At 34.9% G+C, this 20,659-nt stretch overlaps 1 protein-coding gene and 1 long non-coding RNA gene across 2 annotated transcripts in view; both read right to left on the bottom strand.

The window, feature by feature from the left end:
- The window catches only part of LOC116305953 (uncharacterized), a 29,422-nt gene that overhangs the window by 4,730 nt on the left and 4,033 nt on the right, over window positions 1-20,659 (bottom strand). The window contains exons 2-3 of the long non-coding RNA XR_004198210.2: window positions 4,700-4,781; window positions 4,051-4,164 (exon numbers count right to left, since the gene is read on the bottom strand). This is a non-coding gene — a long non-coding RNA (uncharacterized LOC116305953). The remainder of the gene's footprint in view (window positions 1-4,050; window positions 4,165-4,699; window positions 4,782-20,659) is intronic.
- LOC116305952 (uncharacterized) lies at window positions 8,181-9,651 on the bottom strand. The gene has a single exon (XM_031715959.2). The coding sequence runs from the start codon at window positions 9,452-9,454 to the stop codon at window positions 8,537-8,539; it is 918 nt and encodes a 305-aa protein (XP_031571819.2). The 5' UTR covers window positions 9,455-9,651; the 3' UTR covers window positions 8,181-8,536.

Raw genomic sequence — 20,659 nt, 5'->3', positions numbered from 1 at the left:
CACACGAATCCAAAAATCCAACCCCGTCTATAGAACTCGAGGGAGACCCGAGCACATTTAAAGTGGGGGATTAGATTTCGTTTCATACGTAACTCAAATCAAGCTACGACAAAATAAGCTTTCATCGTAGTAACTGCAGAAGTGCACACACTCTACTCTCACCTCTGAAGTCGGGGGGTGGGTCTGCCGTGAGTGTGTGCATGTGTGCACTCCATTTGAATGCAATGTCATCAGAAGGCATTTTAATGCAGCTAGTTTAGATCAAAAGCAATTTATGTGCAATGGCATTTATATCAAATTGTCGTGTTGCATCGTTTAGATGCGATGAATCATTTATACCTTGTTCTATGGTAGAATGACGTATTTGAATATAATCATTCATTTGTTTCTTCACCTTTTGTGGTCGACAAGAGAAGATGCATAACTCAGTTTGCAAAAGCTAGGGGTCTGCACAACACTTTACAGTGAATTGGAATTTTTTTCACGAATGCTCAATAAAAGAACAAAACATTGGAAGCTAAGTGGAAATTTCCCATGGAGCGTTCAAGTTGGAGTTGCAACATGACGGAATAAATGACTGAAAACTCGTCAGTATAGCTTAGTTGTACAACATTGAAAATGGTTAAAACTCGCAACAATAGATAAGTCCATGTGTTTACAGATATGATATCTATGTATTCCTACTATTTTAAACTGTCTATGAGTTATAAATAGCTTAAAATATATTTTTTGTTTAAACGAGAAAAACGTGTTCTTTTCAAAGCACTCGCTTTTAATCAAAATCTAGAGACGATTGGAAAAACTTTTTTTGTCTTTGAAAACTTGTTCTATTTAATCTAACGTTTTAATAAAAGCTCTAATGCATCGGCTTATAGATCTGTTCTAAAGGATCACTCAAAGTAGACTCACTATTCAAGTAGGATTAAGAATAAAAAGCTAAGACAATTGAGGATTTTTTCTATTGAAAACTACGACGTGCAAATAGAAATTAAAATTGACAAAAACAAACACAAAGTTAGAGTATATTTTTTGTCAGTACAAATGAGAAATTCATTTCCACTTTATCCTTGTTGTCAGACTGATACTAATCATCCCAGAACAGGTCACACACGTGGGAGCCCAGGTTTTTTTAGATAGATTTTTTGTTAATTGCTTGTGAGAGTCTTGTAATAGTAAGTCGCTTTTGTTCTGATGTTTTAAAGGTTGGATTTACTTAGTTTTGTCGGTTTGAAGGTCTATTCTTTGGCCAGGGATTCACAGACGACACCTTGGGTCTTGTATAAAGAATCACTTCTTAGGCTCTCGGAATCTTTGAGAGAACTTTCCGTTGGTTTAACATGAAAGTAAGGCTTAAAATTTTGTATCTATTCCATGGTTTCTCCAGCGACTGGTGAAAAAAAGTTTACCAAGACAGGTAACCTTAATTAGCAAGCACTTCAAATATTCAAAGCAATATCTATTTATTGTCAGTCACTGATTTATAAACGAAATGACATGCACCGGTATGTTTTGGTTGTAGACAATTAAATTTAATGGCTACTTAAGTATAGGAACGGTGCAGTAATTAGGCACAATATTGCGAATCATCCATGCATCAGTCAATACGACAGGTGGAACTGCATCATGTGTCCATCTCCGCAACTTTTGTACGCAATGTTCAATGTTACCTGCAAGATGTATACTGATATAAACGCAATTGTATTAATGCGTACAGCATATTCCATGATGATACAATACGTGTTCATTGGACGCCGTTGGTTAAAGCGTCACGCCCTCGCCATTGTAGTGAAGTATCGGGTTTTTACAAGTATTGCACACCAGAATACTGAGGTGTCTTCTATTTTCCTTGGTTTTCCTTTTCCTTGGTTTTCTTTTTCCTTCTTCTTCTTCTTCTTCTTCTTCTTCTTCTTCTTCTTCTTCTACTTCTTCTTCTCCTTCTCCTTCTTCTTTACTTTGTGTTTTTCTGATAGTACATCTTTTTGGAAACTTTCCTTCATAACCCCGTTGTCTGTGGCTTTCCAATCCATGGTTGCACCATGGTACATACAGGGACATCAAAAGGTGTCATTTAAAACACTTGTATTCATGTATAACTTAGATTGTTAACGAGTGCAGCAAACTTGTTTTATCTATTAGTTTATTTCGTCGTTTGTTTGTTTGTTTTCTTGATGTTTCATCATCTCAGGCTTTATCAAACCAAAACGAGATAAGCAAAGTTTCTAGAAGGAATTCTATTTTTTTAGGCTAACGTTCCATCCTACCTCCAATTTTGAGGCACATATAGGACTTCACAAAATGTCAGTCTAAACCCTCAATGAAAGGAGAAATATTTAACGAAATAAGATAAAACCAACAACCGGTTGGCTCATTTGGACGCGGGTTCGAACCCCGAAAGGACCAGCACTCAGGGTCTTTAAATTTAACTTAGAAGTTGCTGCCTTTCTTTCTCTATCTATAAATGGTTAGAACTTCACGTCTTCTCGGAAAAGGACGTAAATACCGGAGGTCCCGTCTGCTTACACACTCTAACCGCATATGAATAATATGGATGTTGTATTCTTCGTGAAAGAGCATGGGATCGTCGCCCGGTACAACAGCCTTGCCTTGGGGGCATCAGTTTCTAACAAACACCCATGATTGTAAATTGCATGGGCTTCAATTTGCGCCCTAATAGCTCAGTCCGTCAAGTCCCCGAAAATAATCATTGTAAAGTATATTGAGATTATGTAATGCGCTATATAAGAATGGCCATTATTATTATTATTATTATTATTATCATAAAACTTCGTTAAAAAACCATTCAACATTTCTTCTTGGTTTCCATACAAATATGGCGCATTTAAGTACGAAAAGTTTTGTCATATATTGCCTTTCTAGATCTTTGAAGGTTTGTTTACTTTCATCTTTTATGTGATGAAAAGTGGGCTATTTTGATGACGAAGGCCATCTAGTAGATAATGCCAGGAACTCGAGACATATAGATAATACAATCACGTCCCTGATCTCTTCCCTGATCCAAGTGAATAAGCAGAAATTGCATTTCTGTATTGGTATATTGTATATTCTATTCATGTATTGGTTTGATTTTAAAAAAATATCCCAAATGCACATCTGCAAAAAGTAAAATAGCCACTAAAACTCGTGTTCTTAGTTTTTGTTACGAGGTTGTTCCTGAGTTTTTTGAGTTCCTGTGGTTGTTAATTACGCAAAGGATTATGAATGTTAATTGTTTGCTAAGTATCTACCGAGGCAACGACGAGTGGCCAACACCGTCTTTTGCAGTCTCTCAAACCCACACGTTTTGGCGGGTCTCGCGACATGTTTTTTTCTTAAATCCCAACAAATTGATCCAATTGTCTGTTCATCGCAAAACATACCGACATGGACAATGTATATGGAAAAGAGACAAATATCAATCCATACAGTTTAATTTGAGCGAAAAGTACTTAATTAAGAGAATATTGTCTCCTTTGTCAACTGAAATTGCGAAAAACTGTCACAACCTTTAGATTAAGAAACATAAAATTTTATACAACCCTGAAACACCCTCTGGGCTGATCTAAGTCAGGGCACGGCTAACTCACAGATAGAACCCTGAAACAACCTCGGGGCTGATCTAAGTCAGGGCACGGCTAACTCACAGATAGAACCCTGAAACAACCTCTGGGCTGATCTAAGTCAGGGCACGGCTAACTCACAGATGGAACCCTGAAACAACATCGGGGCTGATCTAAGTCAGGGCACGGCTAACTCACATATTCGGTACCCTGGAACAACCTCTGGGCTGTTATAAGCAGGGCACGGCTAACTCACAGATTGAACCTTGAAACTAGGTTTTGCGGAGGGAGAAACGAAACGAAACGAAAGCCCGGAGTATTTAACTAAACTAAACTTGTTGTAAATTTTATATTACAACTTGAGTTATCAGCTAGACCATGGCTTTTGCAAGGCATTAAGTGAAAATGTTTTGTATATTACTACATTGTAAGAGATAATAATTTTTGATATTTAATAAAATTAATTACTAAATAAATCGTACTTAAAACTCACCCTAGGTACGGTGTAGCTTGTTTATCCTGTGCTGTTTGCTTTGAAGCTATTATAAACTTTTAAACCCTGCGATCGGCTTGGATTGAAATTTCAGGCGCGTCGGCCCCGCAGTACCTGGAGATCATGATGATATTGATGGTATTGAATATCAACGGTAATTGACTTGGAAAAGACCAGTCCGTTGTTAGTGTACTGATATAAAAGCACAATCAAATATCAATTTACGATCTGACAAATGAAATACTTGCGTTCTTCTTTGACATGAAGGTTTAAAGTAAAGTCATTAGTAGTAAAAAAAAAAAAAACTAAAAAACTTCACAATTAAAATCTAAAAAAAATTACGCATTTAAAAAGATATTTGGTAGGTTTCTAGAATTACACAGTATTATTTTATCTAGGCCCTTCTAGATCGAATTAGAATTTATAAGGTGATTTTACAGAGGGAGGAAAATTGGAGAACTCGGGGGAAACCATTGAAATGACAGGACCAGCAACTGTACTGACTCACATACCACGAGTGGGAGGATCGAACCTGGGTCGCATTAGTGAGAGGCGAGCCCTCTCACCCGTCATGCCGGTCATGCTTTCTAAAACAAGTATTAATTTGTCTAACGGCTGAGTATTGCCTTTATTTCTGCCATCGACTTACCTAACGAACCTCATCCAGATATCATGTTCAGTAGTATAACATGGAAAGGCAAAACCCTTGACCATCTTCTTCACCTATATGGCTAACGAGAAAATAAAAAATATGGTTATTAATGGTCATTAGGTAAAGCTAGCAAAATGGATAATGGCTGGATAACTGGTTGGAATGGAATGGGAATGGATGAATGAATGAGAACAAATCAGAAAAATGGAGGGAGGGAGGGAGGGAGAGAGAGAGGGAGAGAGAGAGGGAGAGAGAGAGGGAGGGAGAGAGGGAGGGAGAGAGAGGGAGGGAGAGAGGGACTGGGAGGAAGGAGGGAGGGAGGGAGGGATGGATGGATGGATAGATAGATGGAAATAAATAAATGAGTGGATGAGATGGGAGAAATTGAAGGGATTTCTATCCGATTTAAAATGACTAGTAACTAAAACCCAGTTTTCCCGGCAATCACTCATCACTGATAACAAACAAAGTCGATATATATATATATATATATATTTTTTTTTTTGCTCAAGAAATGATTAGAAATAATTTTTTTCCTTTACGCAGATTAAAGCGGCATTTTTCAGTCTTTCACTAATCTATAGCCAAAAGGAAACGGTTCGTTAAAGTCCTAAAATACCCTTTTGTTTTTCATCGCTCAGTTGTGAGCAAATGTTTTTTTAAGTTTTCATTCATTGAAAACAAGATTGACAGTGTTTAAGGAAGAATAATTTGAATTCATTTCAAGATTTATTTGAGATTTTGAAAACTAACTAAGTTTGTAATAAAAGATTTACAGTAAAGAAAAAAAGGAGATTTAAACGCAGTTATTCAAACACTAATCATAGGATATTAAAAGCCATATTGTTTTAAGGCTCAGTTTCGGGCTTGAAATTGTCAGTTGTCAAAACGAAAGCCTTGCAAAATAATCTAATAAAAAATTACACTCTGATCAAAAAGAACTCTTGAGTTTTCCCGCTAATTGCCCAAGTCATTATTTATTTATTTATTTTTATGCTTGAAAAAGTATTAGTGTATGTCTGAAATTTTGTTTTTACAGGAGTTATTTATTTCGTTCACTAATTTCTTTGGGAATATAGTTTCAAAAAAGGAACATTTGCAGAGTATATTCCCAAAGAAATAAGTAAACGAAGAGTATTTTTTCTTTCGAGTATTTAATATAAATGCATACACTTTTACTTAATGAGATTTAAGCTTCTTTTTCTCGGTTTTATACGCAATAGCGATCTTAAGGATTTCCTTTGTTGAAAGATATCTAGATTAGGCCAAGATCGGCACATTTTCTTGAGCGTGCGCAGTACGAGCGTAGTTAACCAGAAGAAGAGCATCGGGGCCCGACACGTGTCTCTCACCATGTATCCACGTGGAACCCTTTTCAAATCCAGACTGATATCTAAATGGCTGATCAGAGATCGTGTGATCACAGCACCTCATTTAGATACAGGTTATTTATACTGCAAAGAGCACTCAACGGTTCGACTGCTATTCGCTTTGATAAAAACGCACATTGAGCCACTTAAAGCTTTACGAGATAAGACTGAGAGGTTCGATAAAGAAATAGATGGGCGTGACTATTTCCTAAGACGTCTCCGCATTTCTCCAGTTGTCTCAGCTTCTCTTTAATGTCTCGGTTAGACTCGGCAGGACGATTTGAATGAATAGGGAGGGGGGGGGGGGGATATTTTTAAAATTTTATCACCACTTCAATTTTGCTGCTGATATTTTTTGTAGGCTGACAAGAAGACTCTTTGTATAATAATCCCTGCTATAAGAATATCTGATGGTTCGTTCGTTGTGCAATGTGTCGTACACGTTCATACTAGTGATTATTCCGGTGAAAAGGCTCGCCGCACGTGTATAGGGGTGTTGTAAAGCTGAATAATGAATTGAGACTCATAACTTAGGGTATTCAGCCTTGTGGAGACCTGTTCACACTCATGGTGTAAAATCATTATCGAGGAAGTATGATGCAAGACGGAGATGATATTGTTGCTTTGTTTGACTCATCCTTGCCTCGAGGCAGTATTAGCTGGTGGCAAACGAGCCAAACATTAGAACTGATCACGCTTAGTAAAAACTAAAGAAAATACCAAAGCTAGAAATTGATTTTATTTTCCAATTTCAATTATTTAAAATTTCGAGAATCTTTTTAATTCATCTTTCGTAATTTTGTTCCTACTTGTGTTTATTAACGCCGAGATAATAAAACCAAAATCAAAGTTCAGTATTTAGTTTAAAATTAGACATTACAAAATGGCAAGGTTATTGTTTTTAGTGCCCTTTTTTGAATATAATTATGATAATATCCAAAGGTTGATCTTAAATACTGAAAATCCTGCATGATCAGGCATAGAGTTAAGTAAACACTTTGTAGACAGCTAGGCTTCCCTTCTTCCAAGTGGGAAAATTCTTTTTAGTGTTTGTGATGGTTTTTGTCAAGAAAATCCCCCCGAAAGAAGAGAAGTGAAAAGAAAGAGTGGAATAACATATTCTTTGAGCATGAATTGCTTTAAAAGTAGTTAGAAGCACTTCAGTGAAAAAAGGTACTCAAAGAGCAAAGAAATGACTAGAAAGAATTCAAGTCTTTAAACGTGTTTAAGCTCACTTCTTAAGAAATTACATTTCCTAATGATTATTTTGCTGTGTTCATTTCGAGTATCTTCAGTTCTGATGACTGAAGTATTGTGCCTTCACACACTTATTCTTATAAACCATCATGGTATGAATAAGTTGCTTTTTAATAGCCTTAGAATGTAAACAAATCAGGAACAAGGCAGGCATCAGACCAACCAACGCAACAAAAAAAATTAAATCCTATGAAAAAAATATCATTTAGTGAAGAATTTAGAAGATCATTTTGTCATTTAGACATGAACTAACAAAACATTACGAAATTGATATTTTTACCAAATTTATTTATATAACAGCCGTTGTCCTAAGTTATTGAGACTTAAGGTGGTAAAATTGCCATTAATTCAGAGCCATTTGCCATCTTAGCTCGAACTATCTTTGAAGCGAAATCAATTTTTTTGCCTGTCTTTTTTGACGTTAATCACTAATTGTAGTGTCATGCCCGCTAGGCGAGAAAGAGCTGTGAATTCGATATTAAAGGACAATCAAACCTCGTATTACGCAGAACAATGATTCAAAGTACTAATATAGAATAATGCTTCGTAGCTTCTTCTTCAAACGTCATTTAAACTTCATTCACTTTCGCGATTAATCATAACTAAAGAATGAGCGTACGTGGTGGTTTGTGAATATTTGGGTTTTCGGTGATATCGAAAAGTCTTCGCAAAAAATGTTTGTCTTTCGTTTTTTGACTTTAAATTGATTTTAAAACCAAATTTGATCGCAGTTATATTGGTGCTAGCATTAGTAATGAACATTTTAAAATCTAAGAAAATCTAAGGATAAAACTAGATTCAAATTCTAAAGGAAACTAAGCTAAGTCAAACATAGCAAGATAACGCAAACATCACCATAAATTAGTTATAAGAAACTTTTTTTTATTTATTCAAAATACTAAGTTTTTTTCCCCACATATCAGCATCTATTAATATTAGCTACTGCTACTGACTTTAACAAATTTTCAAATAAAATAAAAAACACAAAAAAGTGGTGTTAAACCCCTTTGATTCACAATAAATTGTAAGTTCTGGGATAACCTCGATTTTTTTCGCCATTCTCGCGGGCTGGTCGCTCAGGTAGGAAGTAAACCTTAAATTAATTTTCTTTCAAGGTGCGAAAACATTTTTCATAATTATTTTCTTATTTTCAATAATATTGTATGAATAAATATATGTATATATAGCTCTATTTTACTCTATAGTTTCAGCAACTCGATAAAGAGTTCTGGTTTAGGAAAGCCATAGCAATTGGCGGTAAACCCTGTGAGTCGAGGTCTAACGAGAAATTAAAATATCCTTGGTCGCTATAGGGCGCTGGAGACGGTAGATAATATTGAGAAGGAGAAATCTGCCCCGCGTACAATGTTTCTTGAACGTCGTTTAACAGTCTGTCCGCAGAGTACATCTCGGGTACATATAAGTCTTTAATATCGAGATTTCTTGTGAGTTCTTCACATGTCATGAATTCTTCCAAAGAAGCATCTTCGGATGAAATCGATGGAATTGAATCTACTGTAGACTCGGGGGAGAATTCCCCACGCGCTTCGTAACCATTCCATCCGTCAAGAAATGCTTGAATTTCGTTTGGATTTTGAGAACATTCTTCGCCAGTTCTTGCTTCATACTGGTGGTAAGAGTACCCGTTATTAAAGTCTTGTGGAAACGAAGCCATAACAGGTTCTTGCCAGAAAGAAGCAGGTAAATTCCTCTCCTTCAGTGCGTTACGCTCTTTTTCTGCATTACTTTTATGCGCCGCCATCTCGTTTGACCAACTCTGAAGACTCTTCACATAACCGATATTCTGAGATTTGTAATTTTGTCTTCCACCACCGTTTTGCTGTGCTGTCTTGTGCTTCATGGGTGAGGATTTCTTGGACTGTGTGTTATCTCCTTTTCTCTTAGAGTAATTTCTAAGCTGCTTCTGAAGGTATCTTCTATGATTGATATTCCTTTTGAAGTTTGCTGGTTTTTCTAGTGCGTTCTTGACGTTTCCCGATGCTTGGTTCATAAAATTCAGAAGAAGACTTCCCGTACTTAGAGGATCATCTCTACGGGCGGGACCACTTCGAATTTCACTCGACAATTGAAGCCGTTCACCGTTACTTTTACCCTGACTTGTCATTTTCAGCCTTGAAAAACTAAATCTCTCTTTTCTATAAAGTTATCTTTGCGTAGCGATACTGAGGACGAGTTTGGAACTACGAGTGATGATGATGATTATTGAACGGACTTGGTGCGATTAGTGAGTAGGAGAGTACGATCACACGCTATTTATGCCCAAGCCTTATTTACTAAGCCAGTATCCGTTTGTTAGTTCTTTCATAAATGACGCTCATTTGATTGTCTTGCAGGTGCGTGGCTCATTGCATATTCATGAGGGAAAATGGTCTCAGATCAGTTCACATCAGTCGATTGGTTGTTTGAAGGCGTGCTTCTAGGCTAAAAGGTCCTTAAGCAATGTATCATCTTATTGTCTTATTGTTTTTATTACAATGTATTGGATATTTTCTCGCTCAACTTTGGTTAAATACGTTTTTCCCCTGGCTGTTCAAACAATTCTGGAGAAAGTGAACGTCTAGTAACCTTGTAATGTAGTATTTACCATTCCCAATGGGTAAAATAATCTTGGTCGAATCAAATTTCTCCCCATTGAACGAAAAGCCCCGCATTTATTACCCGCATATCAACACTGAAAACTCAAAAAACTCTTTCTATTGTTTGGTTTCTTTGTAGGTCTTAATAAGCACCAATAAGCACTAAAAAGTGAGCAATAAACCTTGCAGAGCGGGCCATTCGAGTGGAGAATTCCCTTAATACACTTGATTTGAAAAAAAAATTATTCATTTCAAGATACCGATGTATTTCTATATTGAATTCGAAAACGGTCTGATTTAGAAAACTCCCGGCCATCAGTCCCGTTATTTAGTCAAGATACAAATGTGAAGCCGTCAAACCAAAACTGACCTGACTTTATTTATCTAAAGATTCATTACCATTTAAAAATTAACACATAAAAAAGAGGGCGGAAAAACGAAAGAAAATGACTAAGATTGCAGCTTCTTCAGTTGAAATAAGAAAAACAATATGTACGGAATTCGATGAAGATTTTGTGAATTGGATGACCAGGATTTTGGTATTTCCTTCGTTGTATATGATTTTATCTTTATTTTCTTATTAGATCCTTCTTAACCATGTAATAAAATAATTTTTTTGTTTGTCGGTTAAAAGAATGATATTTTGATTGTTTACCTAGAGCCTTTGTTATCCCATGTGCTTTAGCACTGAAATTTGAACGAAATCTACTTTCTCGTAAAAGACAAAAAGACGAAAAAAAAACCTTGCAGTCCTTTGATGTTGTGTGCAAGAGGGAAAGCTATTTTTATTTGCTCTTAGTCATTTTGCAGTAAATTGGTTTTTTACTAAGCTGTCAGTCGCATATTTGTTAGCGGATGAGTACTTTACCATTATTGTGTTAATATACAGCTATGCAAGGCTATGGAAAATAGAATGGCTATCAGTGCAAATAACTAAATGAGGAAATGCTATAACAAAAGACGTGAAGTGGCATATTCAAACTATTTTTATTAAATGTGGAATAAAATTAAATATCACTATTCATTTTATTTTGATTTCAACATTTTCTTTCATTTTGAATATCTAGTGAATGGATTGTTGTGCTGAATAACATAGTCTAATATTTATTCATTTTGATTATTACACGTTTACATTAAGGACCTCTAAACCGAGAGAAAATGAGCTTCAAATTCGCTTAAGAAAAACATTCAGTTATACAGTTTCATTTGAGCAAATTTGAACTGAAATCTGAAGACAAAATACAGTCAAAAATTACATTAGCATATTAGTTATATATGTATATTATTGATGCCAAGGCATCCCTTTTAGCGCTTTTTTATTATTTTAGTTTGAAGTCTAAGGTTTGAAATGAGCAGTTGAAAGTATTTTGTACAAGTAACCACAAAAATAACATTCAAAATATTTGAAAAAATAACTTTGAATGAATTAAACTTTTTTTTAATTAGGAAATGACTGTGAATGCATTAAACGGCAAAAGTTAGCGATTAGGCAACTTATTTACAGGAATTCAGAATCAATTTAAGAGAAATTTGATTACCAAAGACTGAGCTCTGATTTTAAATTAAATAATTTGCAAAGTCGTAGACTTCATATAAGTGAATAAATGAAGAAGAAAAAACTGAGACCGAAAAAGTAATATATTGCGAAACAATATATAGAGAAGAATGAAGTAGTGATGCATGGTCTTGACAGCGTTTGCGTTTGACAAATCAAGACCAGTCAAAAAAACACCAAGGTCTCACAATAAAGGGCAATAGCTAGAATAAAATGTTTAAGGAAAGAGCGAGAACGGAGCCAAGACAAAGCCAATTTACACCTACCACACGTGTGCGGGAAGTTGATGTACGAATGGCTTTGAAGATTAAAGGGATTTTACACACTTATAACGGTTCTAATTCTACGTCCAAAACTTCTCCAGTATTTTTAACATGGCTTTTGAAGCCGCGCTGTCGAGGGATGAATATTAAAGTCGACACGAAAGCTTTTTATTTAATTTTTGTCTTACGATGATCGCCAACGTCGCAGTTTTGTTTGCGAACTAAAGAAAATTTTTGCGAGGAAAAGAGCCGTGTTGCTACGGTAACGGTTTGGGGATAACCAATTCTGAACTTTAAATTAAATAGGTTTAAATTGGAGTGTTTCTGAGAGGATTTTGTTTTGCTTTGAATGAAAAAGACAAAAAAATATATCAAAGATTCTAGAATGATAGCTAAAAAATAACAAGAGATCATAATATGGGCTAAAATCAAGCTGGTGTTGCCGGTTATTTTAGAATCCCCGATAGAATATCTTCTTTTAACAAAAGACTAATGAATGAAAAGAATTGAAAAACAGGTATTTATTGAAAGGGTAAATTATGATAATAAAAAAGCCATTTTTTCCCTCGTGGTTTCTGAGCATATTGTTTTACTTTTTTCGATTAGATTTATCGTTAAAATGCCTCGTAAAATAAAATAACTTTTAAAAATCACTTATCGTTAGACTGAGATAGGGGGCTGCTGATGGTTCTTCATTATGAAATTGTAGTGAGCAATTTAGATGTCTGTTTTGTTATCTATAATCTGATTATAAACACTATTCAGTATGAGGACAGTGCCGAAATATGAACTATCTTGAAGTCAGGCAGTTTTTATAGCTTCATAATATATGGGAATTACTCAGTTCCTAAAAAAAACGTGTCTTAGATTTTTTTTCCCCTCAGTACTATATATATCTTTTTTTTTGTATATTCTTGAAAAACAAAAAACAAAAAAAAACAAAACAAAAAAAACAAAAAAAAAACAAAAAAAAAAAACCAGAAAGGAACGACTAAAAGAAAAGATGGAAGAAGTTAAACATTTGATTTTGGATTTAAAGTCTCGATCTTTTATTTTTGACATCAAACATTCTAGTTTTTCTAATTTTTTTCTAACAAAAATTTTACGTCCATCAAATAGTTTTAAATAACTTATTCTATTATTCTCTGTTGAATGCGACTTTTTTTTAACAAAATACCACAACAATCGAAAATCATATTACTTATTAACTATTTTTTCATTTCAAAGTCTTACTGATGCCAACGAAAATCTCTCTTAGAACTCTAGTTAAGGTAGCGTGGTAAAGAGAAGCGAGTCCAGAAGTGTAATATATGCTCAGTATCAGTTACTGTCTAGCTATTTCTGCTCTCTTCCAGGAGGATGAAAAGCATAGTACTTATTAACTAGTTTTTGTGTCCAAAATCTTACTGATGCCAAAAAAACTCTTTTAGAACTCTCATGGTAAAGCAAAGTTAGTCCAGAAGTGTGATATATGCTCAGTATCAGTTACTGTCTAGCTATTTCTGCTCTCTTCCAGGATGAAAAGCATATTACTAATTAACTATTTTTCAGTTCAAAGTCCTACTGATGTCAAAAAGTCTCTCTTAGAACTTCTATTTTGAGGCATCAAGGTAAATGCTTAAAAGTACAGAAATCTGATATTTTATGTTAGTTACTATGTCTAAGTATCTATAGGTCTTTCTGCTCTCTTCAAGGCGACCTTGAAACTAAGTATTGTATTACCGCGCTAATCAGTACGTCGTGGTAGGAATACACTGAATAGCTGACACGTGACAATATAAACAAATTAATTAATTAAGAAAAAATCGAATTGAGAAAGATAATAATTAAGCTAAAATGAAGGAAATTCAACTAGGTTAAAATATATTTTTTGGAACGTTTGATTTTTGAATGAGAAATACTGACAAAGAAACTGAAAAGGTTTACTTAAGCGAGTTGATATTGTTTCAGCATATTTAAATTTTTGGGAAAAATTTTTTTTTTCATGTAGCAAGAAACGAGCGACAGAATCTTACTCCTGGGTTGAGGATGGTGTTTTCACATTGAGAGTTTTGGGGAAAGCCATAACGCTTAGAAATTAAAAAACTGACACAAATTCTCCCTAAAAGCACATTGATACGCATGAAGCGCAATCTCTACTTAAAGTCTTGATTTTTTTTAGTGAAACCAAAAAATAATAATAAATAAACAGTTTATAACTAAAACGGGGTCCTGAAGATAAAAAAGGCAATGGTTTTTCCCATTGGCCAGGAAGTGAAAACACATGACATTTATTTTACGTCATGACCAACTTATCCTCCCACGAAGACCTGACAAAATTTCGAGCAAGAGTCATTGATCATGTCATTTAGAGTTTATAGCCTTCATAACACTAAAATGCGTCGATGACACACACAGATCCGTGACTCTCTACAACACGTTATGTATTTTTGGAGCACGAAAGGAAGTCTTTAGATCATATTCCCATTTTTCATTTTTATTTCTTTCTTCTCATTTCTATACTTTTTTCAACCCTTCTTCATGATTCCTTATGAAATTTTATGCGTTATTTATGATTTCGCATAATCATTAATTCAAATTTCATGGTTCTTAGATTTCTAACGCAAAGATTCATGATTCCTTTCCATTTCAAAAACGTTATTCGGCCGATTCCTGATTGTCGATGATTCTGTTTCTACCCCAGAAAGAGAATTCTAAATATCAGGATTTTGGGAAGCCATTTCATATTTTTCAATTTACAAATTCATGGAATAACTGAAGACTTATAAATAAGAAAAAGCTTTGAAATTGCATCGTATCCTAATTGATACCTACACATTTGTCACATTAAGAAAGAAACTACAGAATCAGTTTAAAACTCGTGATACTTTTGCAGTCAGCTATATCTACAACATCGTCAAATCACAAAGAAAAATTCATAAATAGTACAAAGTGTTTAACTTAATTAAGGAGGAAGGGAGGACGGAAGGAAGGAAGCAAGCAAGCAAGCAAGCAAGCAAGCAAGCAAGCAAGCAAGCAAGCAAGCAAGCAAGCAAGCAAGCAAGCAAGCAAGCAAGCAATAGTACAAAGTGCTTAACTTAATTAAGGAGGAAAGGAGGACGGAAGGAAGGAAGGAAGGGAGGAATGAAGGAAGGAAGGAAGGAAGGAAGGAAGGAAGGAAGGAAGCAAGCAAGCAAGCAAGCAAGCAAGCAAGCAAGCAAGCAAGCAAGCAAGCAAGCAAGCAAGCAAGCAAGCAAGCAAGCAAGCAAGCAAGCAAGCAAGGAGGGAGGGAGGGAGGGAGGGAAAGCAGTAATGGTTTAAATTAAAGACTTTTGACCATTTGACAATCCCATAACACTATAATTTGCTATATCTCAAGAATAATAACTTTTCTCAAAAACTCGATATACAAAGCTACGAAAATAAATTATCCTTCCGAGACATTAAATAAGGTTTAATATACCGAAGATAAGTGTGTTAATGTCAAAATGAATGTGCTACTTTTGAATTTAAAGTCGTTATATATTGGAAGCGGGTCCTGATAACAATGAGCACCGGCACTGGACTCTCGACTGACTGAGATGTAATAATTTAGTACTGTATCTGTCATTCTAAAGAAAAAAGAGATGACAATATTTCCTGACACAAATATCTCCTGTTACACGACAGCATTTAGAAGAGTGCATATATCATTCTATGATAAGCTAGCTCTTTGAATAATGCAGGACATCAAACAATTATTGAAAAAGATATGACAGCATTCCAACTAATAAAATGTCATTTGTTATGCTACAGGTAGCTTGTAGTAGTTACATACACCTATTTCAAAAAACGTTGCCATCGCCAAAGGCGATAGGCAATAGGCGATAGGCGAAAAGCGAAAGGAGATAGGTCATTCTAAGATCCAAGAATAACTGAAAATATTTGTGTTTCTGCTTTTTATCTTCGTCAAGAACATGGACCTTATTGTTGAGACTGATGAATGTCCTTGTATTCAACGAAACCCTTCCATGTCGGCGGATTGACCTATCGCCTATTGCCCGGTTTTTTCGATGATAACGTTTATTGAAATAGGTGTATGTTTTTCTTCGATAAGTTAACTCTTGGAATAATGCAGAACATCACACAATTTATCGAAAAAGAGCTAACAAATATTTCAACTGATACGGATGTCATTTGTTATGCTACAGGTAGTTTGCAGTTATACATATTATTAATGTTCTTGGATGAGTAACTTGAATTTCTTTTCTGTTGATAATCTTTAATGAGGGAAACCTACTCACTAAGCGTGGTTTTCAGTAGTGCCCTAAATAAGAATATACAACGACTAATTTTACGATAATACAATTAAAGAAATATGAATAAACAAAAACATGGATAAAAAGATAAATTAAATACGATAAGATAAGAAAAATGTAAAGATATAAAATATAAAAGAGTGATCTAAAAAGTCTTATGATATATACGAAATATTAAAAAGCTAAAAAATATCTTTAAGAGATCTTTTGAATGTCTACAACAGTGATATGGTAATACAGCATACATATCAAGCCGTTTACAGCTGTTTAGTACAGGAAGACTTATTGTGGTATGTTTATTGCAATCTGCATGGCATTCAAGTGTGAGAAGGGGATATCATTCTCAGTTCTATTCCTGAAAAACACTTTGAATAGCTGCAACATTGATGTTAATGCAACATAGTTTTTCGGCATAAAGATTAGAGTGGTGAGCCTAGTGCAAGAATATCATTGTATATATCTGTCTTCTACCTTTCTATATGATATTGTATATTCTATATATGTTTTATTGCTTACAAACATTTTACAAATCCTTTGTGATTAACGTTGACAGTTTATACCTTGTGTTAAAAAAAGATTAATATATGATAGGAAGACATTGCCCTTTTACTCAATCTATATTGTGAAAATACATGTACTTTGGATAAGTGCTCGATAGTAAGTCTTTTGTTAAAAAGAAAATCACTGATAAAGAGAGTTGGATAAAAACAGAAAAACAATAACCTAGCCCCTCCTATTGTTTTTTTTTTTTAGCAAATGGCTAGTACCAACCCCAACAGAGATCGTTCAAAGCAGCCGATCACCAAAAACATCCTGAATCGACAACAAACGTGAATTAATTTTTCATGTAAGATAAATTTCGCAATGCAGAATCACTAAACTGAGGCTATAAGGGCCTGGCCAGGATTATCCATGTAATACATTTCTACAAAACGTGTCAAAACGTGGACTTGTTTACTAGTACCTGCAGCAGAAAGTAAATTGACATTTAATAGTCACTACAATCAGCCAATATAACCTATATATGGCTTATCAGTGTGCATAGCAGTTGACTGGTCCTAGCTCCTAGCTGGTGGCTGACTGGTGTTATCAGCACTAGACAAGACCAATATCTAACAGCATTATTTCTGATCAATAAACAGACATTTGGTAAACTTGCCTTTAAAACAAATTAAAGTCTAATAGGACCAGATCATGTTTGCTTAAATTTTGCTTCTGTTTTTTTCCTTTGGGCGAAAAAACGTTATTACTTAACTGCCTGCTTTTGGTATAAAATTTTGCATTTTAGGAAACGTTTTCTATAAAAGAAGTAAATAACTGTACTGAATTTCAGCGTTCCAGATAATTCCAGATGCGAATCATCTTATAGGAATGGTTTTCGATTCTGGAAGAGTACCTTATATGTACTTGAACTGTTTTAAATGCAGGAAAAAAGGTATTCCTGAGAACAGGGAGTCCTATGTTACTAAATGGTCGCGACAAAAATAAGACCAGATCAATAAAAAGTTTATTTAAATTACAATATTCGATTCTCCCTTTTCCTTGTGAACGTGAAAATAGAACAATGAAATATCAATCACTGGAAAAGTAAATAATTTTTTTTTATTGTCAGAGGTAAATAACATACCTGGTCTATTTGCTCAACGTGGGATATATCTTATCTATGTGATAAATCACTGGTAATGTAGTGGTAATGCAGCAAAACCAAAGAAGATTTGTTTATTTTTCTTTGACTGGTACCTCATGGTCAAGCCGATAAAAACGTGGGGGTGGGTCAACTATAGTCCCCTTTCTCCGCACTCCCTGTTATTGATTTCCTAATAAATATATTTATTTTTGAGAGATGTTATCTAGTTTAGTAGCCAATACTTGCTCGAGGGGTATACACCAATTCGCCCTAGGTGGCAGGTACCTAATCGACAATATATACAATAATGTGGCCGCAAACAAACTCTCATGAATTAGTTCCCCTAGAATAAAAAAGAAAGATTTTGTTTAATATTGTTTTGAATACTCCACGTTATTTCGGTTGTGTCATGACTGGTAACAAAAAGAAACTACCCGTTCGCATCAAGACATTATATATATTAAAATATGGCTTCCTGTAAGGATACTCCATCCATGAATATTTTAAGTATTTTGTCACTTTTTTAAAATTCATACTGTAAATCATCCCTTGAGGCAATCGATTGGATTTTTTTTTTTTTTTAATTAATTAATTAATTTATTTTTTTATCATTATTATTTTTTGATCACACGATGTATTTGAAGTCAATGCTTCATTCTTAGAGGGTTTGAAACATTAGATGAAGTTCAGGGTATAACAACCCATAAAAAGAACCTCGAAATATTGTCGGTTAGAGTGAGTTTACTTAATTCATGGACAATGAAAATTCATTGATTTTGTTTTGGGTTTTTCCGTTATTTGGATTATTTCATGCTGTGAATTATAAATCATTGGTGACTGGAGAATAACGTGTGTTGATCATGATAATAGCGTCGAACCGCGACTAACGTCACTGACTTAATTAATTCACCATTTTCCATACATCGGTTCTCCGGTCAACAAAGCACTCAGAAGAGGCTGTGAGGTAGTTTCAAAAGATCATGATTCAAATTTGAACCTCGGTTGAATGCTTTGTATTTGACCAGTGAACCGAAAAATGAAAAATGGTAGATTTTATGTTGAATAAAATCAAAATTTGATAAAAATGCCTGTCTTGCTTTTACTCTGACGAATAACTAACATCCGAAACATCAATATAGCTTTTTACCATAACTTGGAAATTTCTCGCGCGCTGGTTGGCTTAGAACCATTGTCGATTAGAGGCTAGACCTGCTTGTGCTTACGAAATCCGTCACGCGCACTGAGCGAGCGGATGAAACGGCTTTTTCAAACTATTTACTTGTCTTTTTGTTCAATTTTTTCGACTTTGTTATGGTAAAAATCAAATCCAAGTCAGTTTTCTATGGGTCTGTACCGTAACCGAACATGAAATGACGTCAAAAATGATCCAAACTTTGCAGTGAAACCACTCGCGGTCGCTCAGTGCGCCTGACGGATGTCGTAAGCACAAGCAGGTCTAGCCTCTAATCGAAAATGGTTCTAAGCCAATAAGCGCGCGAGAAATTTCCAAGTTATGGTAAAAACTTGAGTCTGGATCATTTTTGACGTCATTCGTTAAACAAGTTTGACAAGTTTTGTGGAAACAAGTTTTGTGGAGACAGATTTCGTGAAAACAAGTTTGACAAGTTTTGCGAAAATCTTTAAACAAGTTTGACGAGTGACTTCTACTCGATCCAGGAAGACTTACAACAAACATTACTAGAAGTTCATGCTATGTTTATTTTCTTTCTCGGTTCCTTATACACGTTATCATTATTTTGCGAAGCCAATTTACTTTTACAATTAGTTCTTGGTATTATTAGTTGATAATACTTCAATCATTAACACATGCATGTAGCAGGTAGAATTGTTCTGATATATTTTAAAGATAAGATCTTAAAAAGGCAGTGTGTTCAAATAGGATGGGGCTTTGTTGACTGCACAAAAGAAAAAGGGCGAATAAGAAGATGGACTAAAATGAAAAATAAAAGGAGGGAGGCTAGGAGGGACGAGTAAGGAAAGAAGGAAGGACAGTTGGACGTTATAAGGAATATGGGAAGGGAATGAGTGAAGGAAGGAGCGGAAGGGAGGAAGGAAGGAAGGAAGGAAGGAAGGAAGGAAGGAAGGAAGGAAGGAAGGAAGGAAGGAAGGAAGGAAGGAGCGAGAAGAAAGCCATTCAAATCACTATCATATTTGCATATTCCCCGAGGCTTGTTGCTCATGCTTTTCAATCTTATTATGATCAGATATGTGAAAGCATCTTCGCATCTTCGTCAAAGCCAGCGGATGAACAGTACTTTTGGAGAACAATTTTCATCGCTGCGCCTTGATCCTTGGACCTTGTTAAGATAAACCGCGGCCCGCAAAACTGACTGCGTCACTATTTCAGTATATCAAAAAGGGTGAACGCAAATTCAACTGAAGCCGTTAAAAATAAGAGTCTATGATAAGGAATTTTCCAGATAAAAATAAGAGTCCTTCATAGATACATAGATAAATGAAAAAGTATCCAAATCGATGAACGCAAAATGAGGTTTGAAAACCAAATACTGGTCGCGATACAAGGAAGATTTCGAAGAAGAAAAAATAAAACAACTAGCCTTTTAGCCCAATACTTCAACGCATGTAAAAGACACATCATTCAAAAAATGAACAGTCATTAGAGATCAGTACTCCAAAAACAGTCATTTGAAGTCTTTGTCACTTAGAGCTAATCTTCTAGATTATAATGCTTGTTTTCTAGGGTTTCATTGTGATATATAGTTTTTTCTTTTTCATTTTGAAGTTCTCCGAGGAGCTTGATTTATTACTGCCTTTAAGTGATGTTAAAGTAGTCGGTAAGAATATGCCACGTTTGTGTTTGAATGCTGCGTATGTATAACTTATCTATTAACCTTTTATTCTGTGTGTTTTCTCTTTGATAAAGTGATATTTGATGGGTTTAAAGTAGCAGAACGTTATCAATGACTGTACTTTTCTTCAAAGGAAAATGAACCATTGATGACTTGTTCTTTTTCAATAGTTATCTTGTG

Source organism: Actinia tenebrosa, unplaced genomic scaffold (genome assembly GCF_029948245.1).
Source record: "Actinia tenebrosa isolate PJP-AT-01 unplaced genomic scaffold, QUT_ActTen_1.0 PGA_scaffold0__85_contigs__length_37466705, whole genome shotgun sequence".
NCBI lineage: Eukaryota > Metazoa > Cnidaria > Anthozoa > Actiniaria > Actiniidae > Actinia > Actinia tenebrosa.
This window is presented reverse-complemented; position numbering and strand designations above follow the sequence as displayed.

Coding starts and splice junctions, on each gene's coding strand:
- LOC116305952 (XM_031715959.2), bottom strand. CDS start 9,454: ATGACAAGTCAGGGTAAAAGTAACGGTGAACGGCTTCAATTGTCGAGT.